General features: G+C 42.3%; 1 protein-coding gene across 6 annotated transcripts in view; it reads right to left on the reverse strand.

Annotated features, from left to right (window-relative positions):
* LOC100643077 (protein groucho) overlaps positions 1-18,305 on the reverse strand; it is a 113,853-nt gene that overhangs the window by 66,990 nt on the left and 28,558 nt on the right. For 4 of the 6 annotated variants that reach the window (XM_012309208.3, XM_012309210.3, XM_012309211.3 and 1 more), the window contains exons 4-5: positions 17,052-17,127; positions 5,947-5,991 (exon numbers count right to left, since the gene is read on the reverse strand). In XM_012309208.3, the coding sequence (XP_012164598.1) occupies positions 5,947-5,991; positions 17,052-17,127 (121 nt within the window). The remainder of the gene's footprint in view (positions 1-5,946; positions 5,992-17,051; positions 17,128-18,305) is intronic. The other 2 variants (XM_012309209.3, XM_003395940.4) reach the window with 1 other exon arrangement.

Consider the following 18,305-nt stretch of genomic DNA (forward strand, 5'->3'; position numbering starts at 1 on the left):
GTACTGAAATTTCCTTGACAAAGAATCGGCAATAAATTTATTAGTAAATTGTTGAGCGCGCGCTAATACAAAGCCGTATCATTAAGCGCACGATGTTTTGCGTAGCGATGGAAAGTCTGCGGCGTGACGGATTCGCGGCATATTGCCATAGATCGTGGCTTAATTGAGCAGGACACAACGAGCACGCAGCCAGCCCCGAGGACGAGCCTTTCAATTAAGCGATAAGCGTTATCGGATAGGTGTGCTGCGAACCTATCCAACGAGTTCTCGTTGGATGAACGAAGCAAGAGCGTTACGTGCCAGTCTCGTCGCTTGTGCATTCTTTCTCGACCCTCTGCCAACCCTTACCCTCTTACCCCTTTTAAATCTCAACCCCCTACCCCTTAACGCGAGCCAGTTTATCCTAGTCCGTGCTTTCTTTCATATTTTCCTTTTTCACAGTCGGCTGCGCTTTTTATTATCTTTCTTTTTTTTCATTCTCGCTGTTTTTTCTTTTTTTTTTTTTTTAAGCGCCACGCCATTCGGAAAAATCTCATTTCCGATGGAAATCACGATAGCGTGAAGCACGGCGTCGCTTGTTGTCGAAGCACCCTTGAAAATCAAAACAATCGACGGAATCGAGAAAGAGAGAACGATTAATCAGAGCTAAGAATGCCCGTTTCGATGGCATTGTCGTCGTGTTTCCAGCCAGTGGAGTGGCCGTTCTTCGAGGCGCGACTCCGGTAACTTTTAACTTTATCGAATGCCGCTCTCTCTTGCCTACGAGCGCGTGGTTCGCGTCGTGCTAATAAAAGTTTTTACCTCTGCTACGGACGTAACCTCGGCCCCATGGCCTCGCGTAAAGGATTTTTCATCCTGTCTGTTTTATCGTTCGACCGCTAAGGAACTCGATAAAGTAACGTTTAGTTACCGATGCTAAAACGTATTTTAATAAAATGCTTTCCGTATTTCCGTTGGAAATGAAGTACTTTGATTTTGAAGCTGGTGACAATTAAAGGGAAGCACGATGAACGAGACACAAAGAAAAGAAGCCTGCGATTGTAATGTCTTTCACAATGGATTTTTGGATTTTCAGGACAGAAATTAAATTAATTTGCGTCAAACTTCAAGAGTTTGTACAGCATTAATATTTCGTTTGCGAGGACAAGCATAAGTAATAAAAACAAAATTACTTAACTGTAGAAGCGAAGCGATATTACATTTGCTAATAACGTTAACTGTTAAAAAGTAATACAACGTTTCTCGTTACCTTCGTCATGAACGTCGAATATTTTATTTTATAGCGGTAAAACGAAAGAATTTTTACCAAAGATAATATCAGATAATAATATCCACTTAAAAATAACGATTAACTATATAGTTCGATAAAATAATTACACGCAAATGTAGAAAGCGATGAACCGAAGTATCTGCATGCGTCGGAAAAGATTCGATCTTCGCTGAACTAGCGTTGATATATTTTTAACAGAATATCTTTTTAATAAAAATGGTAAGGATTCTAAAGCGAATATTTTCCATGCGCTATTTCTATTTTCAAGACAGCGGACTTTTGATCGTCTCCGCCATCTGATTTAGTCGACACTCGAGCGAATGATTTTAGAAACTAACTACTAATAAATAAATTTAACTATCGTAAGATCTATTAATAAACTACGTGATACAACGATGCTGGTCCTGTCAAATTCTCGACTCGTCGCGTTTCTTTCTCATTTTTATGATTACGTTGTAATGTTATTTTATTAAAGGAAAAAAAACAATGATATATGTCGTATGAAATTAATAAAAGGAAAAACTGATATTTAGATTCGAAATATCATTTATCTATGGTCCCTTAACACGACAGACAGACACGGTCTTGTGAGCAGCGATGCTGGCACATTTTCAACGAGTCGTAAATCAACAAAATAACCGCGTCGCCCACACCTACAGTACAACATTAAATTACATGAAATCACATCAAAGTAAAAGTCTCGGGTAACACGTAGCGAGATCTATTATATCAAATTCCACCATTAAATCACGACCTACCTTCATACGATGGAATTAATAATTTACCGGCACGATGATTCCAAGCTGTACAAAATAATAGGAAATATATCTAAAGATAATTCTACCGCACATCCTGTATAATACTCTTCTATTATCCTATTTTCCTCTATGCACATCACGCGACTTTCTTCATATAATTCTCAAATAAATCGCACGATAAACACGTTTAACGCGTAACGATGCGACGGTATCGCGCAAGAAATCGCTCGCACCCCGTCTGTCCCTAACTTCCAATTATTCATCCCTCATGGCCTGTCTTCGATAAAAACAATCATCGCGAAGAACCAAAAAATCAGCCGCTGATCGATTTCCCAACTCGTTAACTACGCCATCCTGCCTGTAGCACAGTCGTAACCATATACCATGGTCGATTCCTCTAAGTATCCGTGCACGTGATCGCATGGATGGCTGGCGTCGGTGAGCGCGTGTATAGGCCGCGTTGTACAATTATTCGAAGAGCGTGGGAGGGATCGGCGAAAGGAGAGAAAGAGCCGGGCATAAGAACTGGGACATTGCCAACAAATTCGAGTTAGTCGAGTAGCGAGTGGTAAAGTGGTGGTTGCGGGCTCGAACGGGCCGAGTGGGAGGCAAATGTCGACTTGGGGCGGTAAGAGGGACGTGGAATGGGGGATGGACACGAAAGAGGGTGGAGAACAGAAGGGAAAGAGTGGAAGCAGCGTCACAGGACTAATGGGAGCGAGCGTGACAGAACGAGAAGGATGAAATCAGAGAGACTCGCCAACGGTGCCGTGATAAAAAGGGTAAAAACGAAAGGGGGAAGGTTGTCAGAGAGAACGAGGGATAGAAAGAGAGAGAGAGAGAGAGAGGGAGAAAGAGGCAGAGATGAAGAGGGAGAGGTCTAACCTCGTAGAGGAAGATTGTTTTCATTCGGTGCTCAAATTGAAAAGGAACGAGGACCGAAGACCGCGATTCGAAAGCCGGCTAAGTGCCGGAGACAACCAAACGGAGGGTGATTTATTCTCTCTCTCTCTCTCTCTCTCTCTCTCTTCCCTCTTTCGCGTTCTTTCCACCAACTCCTCTACCTAACTTCCTTTTACGCTAAAACGATGAAACAGAGAGAGGGAGCGCTGAGAACGGGAAGCTTGAGATTCGTACAAGTGGCAACGTAATCAATTTTTTCTTTCTTTTTTTTTACGCATTTTAATTCGCGAACGGAGGATGCGAGTGGTCGAGGAATCGAACCTGCTATGGTTTTCGGATTTTTATATCGCGATTTATCGATAGCTTTCATAGCGTCTGAAGAAAAACTTTCATCGTAAGATCGTGAGGGACAGTTACACGCGTTAGGTGGTAGATCGTGAGAGAAAATTTGCTAGGTGAGAATCGTCGCATTTTGGAAAATCTTGGTTTCAAAGTTTTGGCGTAAAAATGAAACGAGAGATTACACGCGTTGATTGATAAATAGCAAGACGAACGTTATCGCGTCGTGACAATTTTTACTTTTATCGCAATTAAAATATCTGACACAAAGTGTTGTGATTATCGGTATCTGTTAGATAAAGTAATATGATTAAGTATCCTTCACATTTCTACTTTTGACTAACGACATTTTGTTTCCTCTCTTTTCTTCTCTTTCATTACTTGTGAATTTGATAATATTTCTGAAAGCTTTTATAGATCTCACGATATATCAATTGGAAATTAGCGGCGACTGTTTTATATTTTTCTCGAACTTAAAAAAACCTTTGGATAATAAAAAAAAATACGATTGGATCGAAAATAAAAGAAAAAACGCGATAGGGTTAGGGGGATTGGCAAGAATCGCGTATAAAGTAATTATCCGAATAATCGTAGATAACTGGATCGAGGATCAAGCGCGAATATTTGCACTAACAGCTCGGTCGACAAAATCTAAATCAATTTTCGTCTCGTTCTATTTTCACCGGCATAGTGTAAATACTATAACTGTAAAAACGAACCCTTACGATACAACGATGAATTGATCGGACACGTTCGATAAATTCCACGGGTTTATCTGTTTGCTTAAACGTTCGCGATTAATAAAAAATAAAAAGAGAAAAAGGGAAGGAAAGAGAGAAAGGGAAAGGGTGAATTCGGTGGAAAAATCGGCGATCTTCTATAATCACGCTAGCGCAACGGTTATCACGGCTAATTAACCGATCGCCAAGAACCAATAACTTTTCATTTCTCCTTTAATTAGCGTTAGAAGGCTCGAGAGCCGGTCCAACCGTGTTACATCGACGTTCGTAGCAATTTGTCGTCGCGCGCCGATACGCCCGAAGGGGATTGATTTCGTGGCGACCAGCGATTTTCCGTTTCCTACTCTTACTTTTATTACCCTCCTATGAGTTCATTAGCAATTATACGAGCGTATCGAGTAACCACTTATTCTCATTTCCCCCGACACAAAATAGTATATCGTTTCCAGGCGTTCGAACGAAGCTTGAAACAAACGGAGGCCTTCGTTGAAGCAGGTTATTTTTTCGATCGCGCGATTTTTATCGCGTTAACGTCGTTCAGCCGCGTAATAACGCGTACAGCGGCTCGCGAAAGAATTCCAACACTTGTACAAACCTTCCATGAATATATTAGCCGTTCGGAGTCCACATTGTTCAACTTGGTGCACAGAAAAATCGATCAGGCATAAGTATCGTTTGCTTAAATTTATCATGAAATTTATGCGTTTCTGTCGTCTCGTTATGATAAATAAGCTTATGGTGGTAATTTCTTTCGGAAGAGGTATATCGAGATAATGAAATAATCGCCTCGGCGCAACGTATGTGTCAATAATCTATACCAGCCAATCTATCAGAAGCTTATTTATGCTTGCTGGTAAATTGCCTAACAGCGAAAGTTGCGAATCGCAACTTGTTCCGAGTTCCAATTACATCGATAAAATTGTATTTCCACGGAGGATACGCGTAAACTTTCCCAATGTAACGCGGGCCAGCACGACGTAACGATATCCTGCGCCCGTACATCCAACCATCGCAAGGTTAAACACAATCGTTGATCGTCTAACGAGTCGATTAACCGGTACACGTTTTAACGGTTACGTATCAATTCGAAGCGCAAATCGTACACGGCAATAACAACGCGGCTATAAAGCATCCTGAGCTAACTAGTTTGCCACTTGAGCCACCGGACGCAATTTCGCGCCGATTTAATGGTGGACCGGCCTATTCGACGACGCGACGGCCCTATCCCTACCCTGTCCCCAGGCTTGCACCCCATTAAGCAACGCCCCTGGGTACAAGGGTGAGAAATGATCGGCCGCTAATGCTAATGAATATCAGCTCGTCGTGTCAGGGAGGGTTGTTTGGGAGTTTAGGACTCTCTTCCCCATCCTCCGTTTCACAAAGCAGAGGGAGAGAGGAAGAGATAGAGAGGGAGAAAGAGAAAAGAAGAGAGAGAGAGAGAGAGAGAGAGGGAGAGAGATCTAGGTAGCTCGCGTGCAACGAGGGGTCGTGGTCGCTTTTAAGAAAATTGCTGACAGAAGGGGGATGTGGCCCAGTGTTTCCCCTAATTAGCCAAAATTACACGATTTCCCGGACCAGATGCGTCGTCACCCCCTTTTCGTTTTTGTGATCCGTGACTACGGGGCGGCCGCTAGACACCATCAGGATCGGCCGGCATATTCCGAACTTAATTAACGAGAAATCTTTTGATCCTTAAACTCCTACCCTCGCTGGCGCGGTAGCGCGATAGAAATCAGGCCGTCGTTCTTTAAGCGGCCGCCGCTCCGGCTTAACGTCTCTCGTCCGGGAAACTTCGTGGAAAAGGGGATGGTCTGGTAACTTCACCGTATACGTTTTCGGCTACCTTACGCCAGAGATAAAGAGCTCTTCCTCTCAGCTACGTGAATATGAATGATAAAGCGCCGAAAGAAATTGTTTCGACGGAATTCTCGCTTACCTGCTTGTGCATCTCCACGTTTAGGCCGTAAGACATTTCGTAGTACTGCAACAGAAAGAAGCAGACATATTTTATTATCGCTTTTCATGCACGTTCTTGTGTCGTGATCAAGCTACGTGGTAATATTCGTGCGATCGTTGGTTGATCGTTTTGGGCCGAGAAATCGCGACATTCTGATTCGATAGCCTCACTTTTTCACGATATATTATTTTCATAACGCGTGAACATATAAAAGTAGAGGTTGCATTAGATATACAGCGTACAATCGAGACAGATCGTCGAATTTTAATACAACGGTTGCTGTATTGCTTTTCCTGAGAATGAAAAGAGGTTTAAAGCTGATGTTGCAAAAAGAATATTTTACATACATGGGTACGTAGAATTACAGTTTACTGTTTTTCAAGCGACTGTTATCGTTGTCTGTTTCGCTTAAAATAAGTAGCAACGGCGATCTGAAACAGCCATCGTTTCAAAATTCTAATCCAAACAAGAAATATCATTTCATCTTTCAAAGAAGTTTAATCCTACTACGATTTTCGAACGTTTCACGTCTGAATCTCGCTCAAGTTTTAACCAAAGACAAAAAGTCTACATTCGCTATTTTAAGAAAGTCTACAGCAGTCGATCGAAACTAGAAATTATGTTGGTAAAAATATGATGATCTTTCGTACCGATCATGTCGTACGATAGATTAACAATGAATTCTGTCAAAGTTCGATAGCTCTGGTTGGGAGAATGAGCGAAACGTTGGCGAGATCGGAGTTCCAACCGGCTGCCTGTCCTTTCTTTCATTAGCGATACTTAACTTCTGTTTCTTCACAATATCGTTTCAGACGCTCTAGAGTTTTCACTAGAAGCAGGGAACCCGGTTGGTACAAAACTTTTAATAAATACAACAGGCTTCTCGTAAATCTCGACGAAACGAGAACCACCGTACCACTGTTTCCTTTCCTGTTCCTTTCACTCCTTTCTTCGCTGTTACGGAGGTAGCGTACAAAAGAAAGGATCATTACAACGTTCTCTTGCGAACGAGTCGGATCAACCGACCACTTTTGTCCCTTGAACGGTCGAGACTCGCATGCTGCCTCGGTCGAGCATTGCGCAAGGTTCAAACTGACCTAACGTCCAGACGAAAAAGAAAAACCACTTTAGCGGTAGAATTTGGAATGTTAATCCCTCGCCGGTAGATTGGTATGGAAACTGACTTGGAGATTTTTGTTTCAAAATATTTTTTCTTTTTCGGTCATGACCATTTCTACGTAGAAACTGAGTTCTTGGAAACGTATAAGGATTATCCGAAAAGTATCCTATCATTTTGAATATTCAGAGAACGAATCGAGCGACGAAAGCTAACAACCATTCGAAAGAAATTTTACTGAGTTTATGCTGTTCCGTTGCTGTTCCGTGGTGCTATACGATCGATAGCGAAATGTGATCGAGCGAGTTTTACCGATTTTCGATTATATGATCGTTGTATTGACAATGTCCTGAATATACACGGTGAACCGTAACGCGATCGTTGCATCGATAAGAGTAGTGAGATTTTCAAGTATCGACGAGATATTACGTCATTTGGATTTTTAAGTAGGAATTAATTAAGCGCAAAGCGTAGACCGAAGTTATATCGCGATCAACTTTACCTGGGTCGACGGTTCTACCTTTTTCCAAAGTTAAAATTTCATACAGGTCCGCTTCTTTCCAACGTTCGTTTAGAATCAGCCATCCTTATTTTTTTACAATTAAAAAATTATTATTGGATATCCACTGTATTGAATCTTCATCGTTCATCGTTTATTAATAATCTCTAGATTCTAAATTATGCGTTCCTCGTAAATCCTAAAACTATTTTTCGACTTGCACCAATATAAAATCTTGTCCGTCTTAACGAGAGAGGTTACATTAGCATCGTTGCAAAATTTCGCGCATTATCTCATCTGTGGTTCTTCGAATTGTGCCCGTTTGAAATAACGCAACGTTAACGATCGTATATCGCCCACGTAATACACGAACGAAAGCAATAAAATTAATCCACCATTTGCCAAATACTTTCCACATCGGATTTTACAGCCGATGCTTCTATAACAACTTAATCCGCGTCAAGCGGCAGTTGCGTATTTAATCAGATAAATCGGGCATATTCCACCGTGCTTTGTAATGGAGGGAGAATTAACTTCAGCCGGCTAGTTATGTAACAAGTATTTCACCCCACCGGTTGAGGGCTAAAATTGATTATCGACGACGCCAACGACCGAATAAATTACCCTGTGTTTCTCTGCCGCGACACGATCGATCGAGCTAAGGTTTCATCGCCGATGTCTACGAAAAACTTGGTTTTATTTGTCGCGTGAAACCAACGCCGTCGAGATCGTTCGTTGAACGTTAAGCGAGCCCCGTTAATTTCCAAGTATAAACAGCAGCAGAAGCGAGAAGAGATTTTTCACGAGACGAGTAAACTCGCGACAAGATTCTCCTTGCAACTCCAACGTCTTCAATTGGGTTAACTACATACAATTCGTGGGTACGGCCGCCTGATCGTAAATTGGTTAGTAGCTGAAGTCACTCGAGTACGAGCCACCCGCTCTGGGACGCATTACAGCACCGACACGATGATTCCGTGACGCGTTATATGTAGCGCGCTCGTAAAAATGTTTGAGTAGAAGGCGCATAGAACGAGGATCGACGGAAACGCAGCGAACTACACAGATATGCAAATTCCTCGATTTATACCTGTTACGTAATTAATTTACGGCCACGTGTTTTGCGAAATACTTGTATAGATTATCATCGAACGTTTCCCGATGCTACTTGCAAGCTTCCAAAGATGCCGTTTCAAGAAGCCGAGCGCTTTGTGCAGAAACGTGTATTTGCACAAAAATACTTTTAAAAAATTCCTAAATACCTAACGGGTTTCTCTCTCTCCGCTTCCCGTATACTTTACGCTTCTTTACATTCTTTCTTCTAATTTCTTGTTTATTTCTATCCTGCGTTTCTTCCCTCCTTTCTACTTCCGCGCATTCCTTTCTTCCTATCTTCTATGCCCCTTTCTTTCTCGCGCTTCTTCGGTTCCTTCTATCGAAGTTCGGTAAAATATTCTCAATACAAATTATTCAAACGTATTCCTTTGCGGGAAACATTCACGCGAACGAAGCGAGCTTTGAAGCAAAATTTCTAAATGAAAGAACGAGTAATCTCATTTGCACGATCGTCTCGCATAAAAATCTAGATCGTATCGAGGTGTCGAATATAACGAACGGTATCGAACGAAAGATGTCTTTTATAAACATTACGGGAAGGAGGCACAAGTCAAAAGCGATAATCCCTAGGTAGGTTGGAACAGAGGTAAGCTGGTAAGCACGAAGAGAAAGCAAGGGTCACGTCCAAAGGCTGGACGGGGTTTCGATCCGGTCGGTGTTCCGCTAAAGTGCATCGTATCATACGATTCGTGAGCGCGCTTGCGCGATCGTAAATCGGTTAGTGACTGTCGCTTAGCGCTGCGTGTCCGCCTTTAGCCCCTCGTTCCAGGACGAATGGCTTCAGGGGGTAAGGGGGTTGGCTTTGGCCATCGAGAGAAAGCATACACGTAGGTCGACAGATAATACTCCAGGGAGATCGATAACATCGACCACGGAAATACACCGACTTAATAATGCAGCCGATAATCACGATGAAAGAGGACGATGACGATGGCAGAAGTAACGGTAAGAGAAATCGGTCGGTCGCTAAGTACGACTTCTAACGCGTGTTTTCACAGAGACCTTGCCTTCCTCTGCAACCCGCTTTATCGTAATATCAGTTTTGTCGGTGAGCTGGATGCCGCCCTCTCGTCGTCCATTATCTAAGTAGATCGACAATATGCGAACGGTTACGATTATTATACAAGCGATAGCTAAGTGGAACGCGACACGTGATCCGTTTCGATATTGGATCTATGTTGCGAGCCTAACAATCGCATTACGTATTGGTCGTTGTTGAACATTGGGGCGGAAACATTAAGTAAAAAGTTAATATATCGCGTAATAAACGATAGGAGCGGCAGAAACGACAAAAATGAGTTTGATCGTCGATTAGAAGTTACTCGAAATATTTATGATTTGTGAGAATGTGTCGGATCTCTGGTTTCTTATGACCCAACGATTTTTAAAAGAACGTGAGACTATAGCAAATTTCAGGATGCTAGATATAATATACGTAGAATATCATACTACCGTACAAACATGTGGTTGTGAGTAAAAAAGACGTGAAACTTTCATTGGCCCTCATTTTCCATTCTTTCTAACCGAGTATTACATTCGTCGCTAGCTGTCTTTCAATGCGGCAACGATTCTTAGCCGAGCTCTTTGGTAATTGATACTTTCCTTCTTCTCGATTATCAGCTTGTATTATAGCAGTTTAAGGTTAACGTTATTTATTCTCCGCATTTTATCATTAGCGAGTATGGAAATTAATTTGTGATAAAATGGCACAATCGTGACATCAACGACAGCATGCAAATATCGTTACACAAACACGTGCGCGAAGAAATTGCAAAATAGACCAAATGACTTCTTGGCGATTAATTATTAACGAGACTGATCATCCGCCGGAAGGCAGATGAATTTTAAATGAACGCAATCAATTAACCTGCTGGCGTATTATGTGACGGTAGAAACGGAAGAACAGCGTGGAAAAAACGGCGCCAGATTAAATATAACTTATTGCACGTTCGTTCGCGATAGAACGTTCAAATAGGAATTAACAAATCGCTTCTCGACCGAGTTAATCGATTCGGATCGATATCGTACCGATTAAAAATGTCCATTTTATAAAGCAACTTACACTTATCGCGAAACATATTACTGCTATGTTTGTTCAACTGTTATATCAAAATGATATTATTATACTTATCAGGACCAAAGCAACGTTCGATAAATATGCAAATATACTTTATTTATTCCACGTGATGAAAATTTCAAAACCATTCTGCATTTACATCGCGTCGAATTGCGCGAGATATATTTTGAAATTTCGCATTATAAGACGAGAAACAGACGTAAGTTAGTTGAATGTACGGCCGAGCATACTCTGCTTATACGTCCCTTGTATATTTCAATGAAGATTTGTTATAAAACATATGTTCGTCCGAAACTTAACTCGCTTATCACGACGCACAGAACTCGTACGCAAACCGTCAGCCAACCTTTTCGAAACAACCTATATATACGTGTAACACGGAATAGATCGGTGGATCGTATAGAATATAAAAGACAGAAAATCGTATCCTTCGAAGCGATTATCGATGAAAGAGAGTGATAGAGAAATAGGGGGGAGAGAGAGAGAGAGACAGAGAGGAAAGACATCCTAAATTGCGCGTTATCGACATCCTGGACGGGAATTAATTCGATTCGTGACGTAATAAAATGCTTCTTGGCCGCATCGCGGAACGTATATTGGGTTCGTTGGAAAGTCCGAAACACGAAGAAAAGAGTTCGCCGGGCCAAGTCGATAATCGGATGAAGAGAAACTGTCGGTGGTCGACAGAGGTATGGGGAGGGGGGGTCGTATCGATCTCATCTGGCAACCTTTCCTTTTCTATTTTCACGTGGTTCGGAACCCAATAATAGGGGTTGTACCGATAATTTCACCCCCTCCGGTTATTCGATATGGATCTTTTAGTAGCGAGCCTTTGCTAGGGTGATTGAACCGCCTACTCTCTTTTCCAGCATCCCCTATACTCTCGTCTATATCTTTCTGTCTACCATATATATTCTCCGTCTCTTCCCATTTCCTCTCTTTTTCAACTCCACGTAACCACTCAGCGCGCACTTTCCTTCCGCCTCGTCGCTCCCCGTTTTAGCTTTGTTTCTCCTTTTCATCCTTTCCCGAATGTTTTCCGCGAGTGCTCGCGCCTCGCGCTTCCGTACAATTAATGGATAATTAATCAGCCAAACTCGACCGCGACGATGCGAGAATCGCGGCGATAATCCGGGATACGGGTCGTTACCTTTGTCAGATGACAAAAAAGGGAGGGTTGAATATGACGAGGCGGGAGTGGAACAGAAGGGCAGGAGATGAGAAGAGGCGAGCGAAGGAAAAAATTTATTTGCTCTTGCGGTTAATTCTTGTCCTCTTCGCAGGGCAACGGGATCGTAAAGCGACGGAAAGGGATGCGCGTCGACGTAAGTGAGATCGATAGCTACGTAAAGGGAGAAGTCACAAAGTTCGCAGGAAAGAACGGTTACGACGTTGGCAGCGTTAAGAAAATTGAATAGCGAAAGACACGGTTGCCACAAAGAAAGGAAGAAAAAAGGAAGGAAAAAGGAAAAAAGGAGAGAAGAAAGGAGAGGGGAAAAAGAAGAGAAAAGGGTGGGAAGGGTTTTGGTGGAAAAAACAAAAAAAGGAAGCGAGAGAGAGAGAGAGAAAGAGAGAGAGAGAGAGAGAGACAGACCCGGGTGAGAAGCATCGTGGTGGGGAAAAGGAAGGGTCGGTAAATTCGTGAAAACAGTTAACCCCACGGACGTTGGTGCACCGTTATGAAACTTCGTAAACGTCGGTGAAAAGGGGAGGGTGGAAAAACAAAAACACTAAATTGCACGGTAGAAACTTCAAAGGCGGAAATAAAATCTGTAAAAAGAAGCAGACGGTGAACGCAAACGGGAAAAACAAGAAGTAATCAAGAAACGTGCCCGGAGGATGTGGGTTATGTTTAATTTGTTACGCTGCGGAAAAACGAAATAGAGATAAAGAGAGGGCGCGGAGGAGAAACGGCGTGGGGGGGAAGAAAAAAGAAGTAGCAGAAGAGCGAGAAAAAGAGAGGGAAAACGCGGGTAATCGGGAAGTCTGCGTTTTTAAAGGGTGAAAAACGTGCCGCGCACCGACGGCAACCTGCTTTCATAAGAATATTTTTCACGTCTTTACCGGCCGTCCCTCTTCCCTCGAACTCTCGGTCCCGCGCGCGTTTCATCGGTGCGAATCGTTCCGCTTTCATAATAAAAATCGAATTAATTTCTTATCGATTTAACAACTTTTTCTAAAGTGTCAAATAAAATGAAGAGGAACGAGGAAATAAATCCGAGCGCGCACGACCCCGCTTTCTCTGCCAGATACTTTTCAGGGAATTAATTTAACGGTACTCCATCGTTTCGCGATAAAAATGGAACAACGCGCGCGGCGGAAAGGTTATTGCACGATAAAACTAAATGGATTCTTCGCGATACCTCCGAATGGACACACAGGATCGTTTCTGATGATGCCAAAAAGAAAAAAGAAAGAGAAAGAAAAGGAGCTACCGGAAACCTTTTCCGAGGGGGATAATCGAGTGGTTCTTCCGTTTTCGCGGTTAATGAAACGTACAACAAAATTATTCTCTTTCAATGATACACATACACTGGCAGATAGTATCGATCATAGTCATATAACCATATATTAGACATAGTCATTGATTAAAGTGTTTGATAGTGACTGCACGAATTATAACGATTCGTGCATCGATTCAGAGCTGATGCGATTTAACAAAAAAAAAAAAGGCCGCAAACGTAACGAGTCGCGTCTATTGGAGAAGAATGCATCGGATAAGGACATGTCGCGAGGCGATGATCCGTGCGCTAAAGTTCTGAAAAGGACGGGAGCACGGAATGTATGGGGTGGCGTAGCGAAAAGAAGAGAAACAGGAAGAGAAATTCCGAGAAGAAGATGAACGACAAGGAGCGATAGAGAAAAAGAGGGAGAGAGGGATGAGGGAGGGAGAAAAAGTTGAAGCGGCCGCGGCGCTCGGATTTACGCGGCACGTTACCCTAATGAAAATCGCGGAGGATGAATTGTAGGAGGGATGGAAAGGTGGCTGGTTGGAATACACAGGGGTGGAATTAGAATATCAGAGACACGTTCGCAGTCTGTACATACGTTACACCAATACTCCTTCTCGTCAGGCTGTACGTATATAATACTTGTCGGTAGTTGACAAACCCTCGACATCAATTTCTCTCTCCGTCTCTAATTCCCCCCGTCTCTTTCCCTTCCCCTTTTCCCTTTGCCACCCTACGCCCCATCCCCATCCTCTGTTGCCTTCCGACTCTGTCCTTCTCTCTGTCGCGTCCTCTCCCTTTCTACTCTTCCCACCAACCCTCCCCTATCTTTCTCTCTTTCACCCTGTCACTCGGCTCTTCGTCTCTCTCTCTCGCTTCCTCTCTTCGTTTACTTTGGAGATATCGATTACCGGCTCAACTCTCAACCCCCATCAACCCCTCTGTCACCTCCAACCCCCCACCCCTTATCCACTCCCACTGACACCCCCTCCCCCTCAACCCAAGCCCCAACCACTCGGCCCAGCTTGCTGCTTGGTTGCTTGCACGGTGTCACATCGGTGTAGCAGTTTACAGAGATGGTACAGTTCGCGACAATTACGATCAAACGTACAGTTAACATCGGCGTACGATCTCGCGACCCGGGGATGAGGGATTGCGATGGAAGTCGTGTCGCCTAACTGCTCCGTGCTTTCGGATCGATCATTGCATGCCGCACACGCTCATCCGGCGTCATTTTTTCCGCTCTCTTTTCTTTCTCTCCTCTCCTTCCTATCTCTTGTTTTTCGCCTTACCTTGTCTATGTTTCTCTCAGAGACAAAATGAACGTGTTATTGCGATATATCGAAGTAATACAGGTGAGAAGAGGAGAAACGAAGGGGCTCGGCAAATGATCGCGTTGCGAGATAACGCTCGCAGACGGTGTTTCGCAGACGCGTTTAAAATAATAGGGGGCTTCTCCAATGGTGAATTTTTTTCTCCTTTTTCTCCTTTTTTTTTTTTTTTTTGGAAAAAAGAGAAGGGCAGAGGTGAAAATAAATCCAGGAACGAGGATCGTAGCAGGGCTGTTGACCCTGCTCCGCTGGGGAACGTATACGTTTTCGTATACCATAAGGGAGGGAGCAGTTTACAGAACAGCATAACAGCCAGCGTAAAAGCATGTTCTCAAATATCGGTGAATTTATACACGCGAATAAAGCAGACGACCCGATTTCTTTTTCTTTCGCCCGCCTATTCGCTTGCCCTTTACACGAGAACCTCTTCTTCTCTCTGCGCGTCCCACGAACTATCAAAACACGCGAAAATTACTTTCCAAAGGAACTGCCGGCTTAGCGTGCAACGTAAATAAAGATATAGGCAAATGTTTTGCCTGGTACAATCGTAATTACGAGGTAAAAGCGCGGATTACAAGAGCAAACTACTGACTAAACGACAAAATAAAATAAATAACGATGTGCAACGTGTTTGAAAATTTCAAACGATCGAATTTTTTAACTCGTCTATTCTTTTTTTTCTTTCTGTTTCTCCAAGTTGTTCCGATACCGTACGGGGCTATAAAATTAATACACGAATGTTTATACAAATTCATATCTTCGTACATTTCCATATTTTTAAAGAAACAAACCCGCAATGGAAATTTATTTCAGCCATTGAAGATTATATCGAGTACTTTGCTCTGAATATTTTGTACATTTGCGTAGTGTATACGTTCTGGGCCGCAAACTATATTTCCAACCTGTTTCGACCACTTTACGTTACAAAACGTTATTTTCTAACAGCGTGTCTGCGAAAGAACATTCCAAGGATCCGTGTAGCGTTCTTTCCGTTGTTATTTCCTCCGCTGAGATTCCACAGTTTTATGAAATTTAAAGAAATTTTAGTATTCCTAACATTATGACAAACTATTTCTTCAATGAACAAAATATCGCTTTCTATCCAATATGTGACCCATGAAAACGTGATCTATGAGAAATTAGAAATTCCCCTAAGCGACTTTCGAAGCGATGGAGAGGGCTCGATACGAGGGAAAATCACGCAAAAGTATTTAAAAAAAAAAAAAAAAAAAAAAAGGAATGTAAACACGGAAAATCATCGATATAACACTGAGAAATTTATTTCAAAAATTGTACTACGAATTTCTAAGCTTGCCCTTTGTTGGATCTTTCCATCGAAGTTTAACTTTGCTCGCGACTCCCTCGTTTTTCAAAGACTTTGTTACTCGCACCACTTCTCCGTTGATCCTCTCGCATCGATTGGTCAGATGTACGAAAGAACAACGAATTTCTGAACTGTTCGATAATAAATATTTAATAAAGAAGCGAGAAATGAAATGGACTCCCGTGGCAAATACTTTGGTCCACGTTAATGCCGCACTTTAATATAGGTAAGTCCAAGTTAAGCTCCTTACCGATGACGATACGATTAGTACGGTTGGTTGAGCTAATTGCCTTCGTGCTGATGGGAACTGAATCGAAGAGCCGGCAATATGAAGCGAGAACAATATCGATCGTTTTTCTCCATTGCCCCGTGTCGGGGAGGGTTGCGACAAAGATTACCGAGTTCAATAATGGCCCTGTAACCTCGTTGCTTATAAAACCCGATTCCGTGGCTACGATTACCCTCTCTATCGATAATTTCAACAATACAAGCACGTGCACCGGCACAGAACTTTCGACAATTCCAGTCTGTATATTATAACTGAGATAACAACAAAAGATATACACTATCGGAGGATGTATTGCGCTACCGTAATGTGTAATTGTAATATTTCGTTTTTATTCCATCCTTGTTTCGATTTGTACGTATAGAAACATAACAACGTTGAACTAATTCTGCATTCGCAAAAGTTAACACGTCTTCGATTTACGTTCTGGCAATTTTGTTAACCTGGATAATTTCAACAACTTTGACAGTCGTAGGAATCTTAATAATCGAAGAGGCTGCTGCGGTAAGGAGGAAGCTCGGCTTTCAGTCGTTTCAACAGACGAAGAAAAGCCAACTGAAAGTTGATCGGAATCAAATCACTTTCCCAAACCTGCTGTGGATTCACAGTCGACTAACATTCGTAGTAACTTTCGAATATAAAGTCTACATCTTTCTTTCTCTTCCGATGGACGGAGCTTTCGATCTTTCTAGCTTCCATATAGAATATTGATAATTTTCGCAACTTTCGTCACACGAAACGTTGTGCTCCAAAGAAACGCGTAACAACGCCCGATAACAGTGCGACGATTCATCGAATCCGCTCCGTCATCTAAGCGATGTTTTCAACTGCCGCGAATAAGCTGTACTCGATACGAAGATAAAAAAACATGAAGACGAACTTACAAAGTGCCTTACCATAACGTAATGCCTCTGCATCTCGGTCTTCTCGCTGGCCAGTTTCTCGCATTCGATCTTCAGTCTGAAAAGTGAAAAGCGATTGAGGACAGAGCTAGTCAAACATGCGTTAAAGCAGAAATCGCGCGCACTCGTTCACGACCATTTTGTATGCGTGTGTTTGTGTGCGCGTATATGTGTGCCTAAATGCATATATATATATATATATTGTATAATGTGCGTGTGCGAGCGCTTGTGTGTGTACGTGTAAATACGTGCAAGCGAATAGGGCAAGACCGCTTCCTTTCCCTTTGGGATTTGCAGCATCTTGAATTCGAGAAGGAAGAGAACGCGGTGTGTCTCTAGAAAGTAAGATCGAGTTCTCCGGCGAAAAAGCTGAAGGAATAAGAAGAAATGAGATTATGGGGGTGTTAGCGGTTGCGGCGGGCGACCCGACCACTGAAAATCTAAAAAAAAGAAGCCCGGCTATGAATAAAGGAAGAGGAACCTGCCGGGGACATTTTGGCAAATATCCGATCGTTCTACGCGTTATTTGCCGAGGAAAATCGATCGGAACGTATGGTATAAAGTTGCTCTTGGAATCGTTTTAACGTGGCTCGCGTGCAATTTTGACGCGACGTATCTCGTATTTTTATTAAAGAAATAAATTTTACACGGTAACCATTATGAGTTAAATTTGGAAATAAGGTCCACGTTGATTGATTAGGATACTGTTTATAACTAGAGTTATTCAAATATCAAAAGTGGAGATCTTAATCGTTCACTGTGATCGAATCTTCATGGCGTGTGTATGTAGATACTTTACGAGCTTCTCGGAAAGAATCGATCACCTTCGCTTTTTATACAATTCTCGCCAGAAAATGACGTAAGTAATCGCGTATTTCCAGGTAAGTGAAAAAAATAATGTTCCTAATGGTCATTTTTCTCTACGTTTTAATTGTCAACGTGTTAATCAACGTGGCTCCAAAAACCCACACGTTTACAAATGCTGTTCGCATAATAAAATTCACCTGCCGATTGTACGAATCGTTATGTAAATTGGTAGAAAAATGATTATTAAGAAAATTGATTTACGCACAGTAACCACGAAAGATATTTGCGCGTGTCTATCTCTATTTCCAACGAAACATTCCGTTTATCGGATTCTACGCTTCATTTTTATAGTATTTTTGTAACCATATGAAGATACTTGCAAGTAACATGGAATTTAACGCGATTCGACCGAGAACTAGTGTAAACTAT

This window comes from Bombus terrestris, chromosome 6 (assembly GCF_910591885.1).
Source record: "Bombus terrestris chromosome 6, iyBomTerr1.2, whole genome shotgun sequence".
In the NCBI taxonomy this organism is placed as follows: domain Eukaryota; kingdom Metazoa; phylum Arthropoda; class Insecta; order Hymenoptera; family Apidae; genus Bombus; species Bombus terrestris.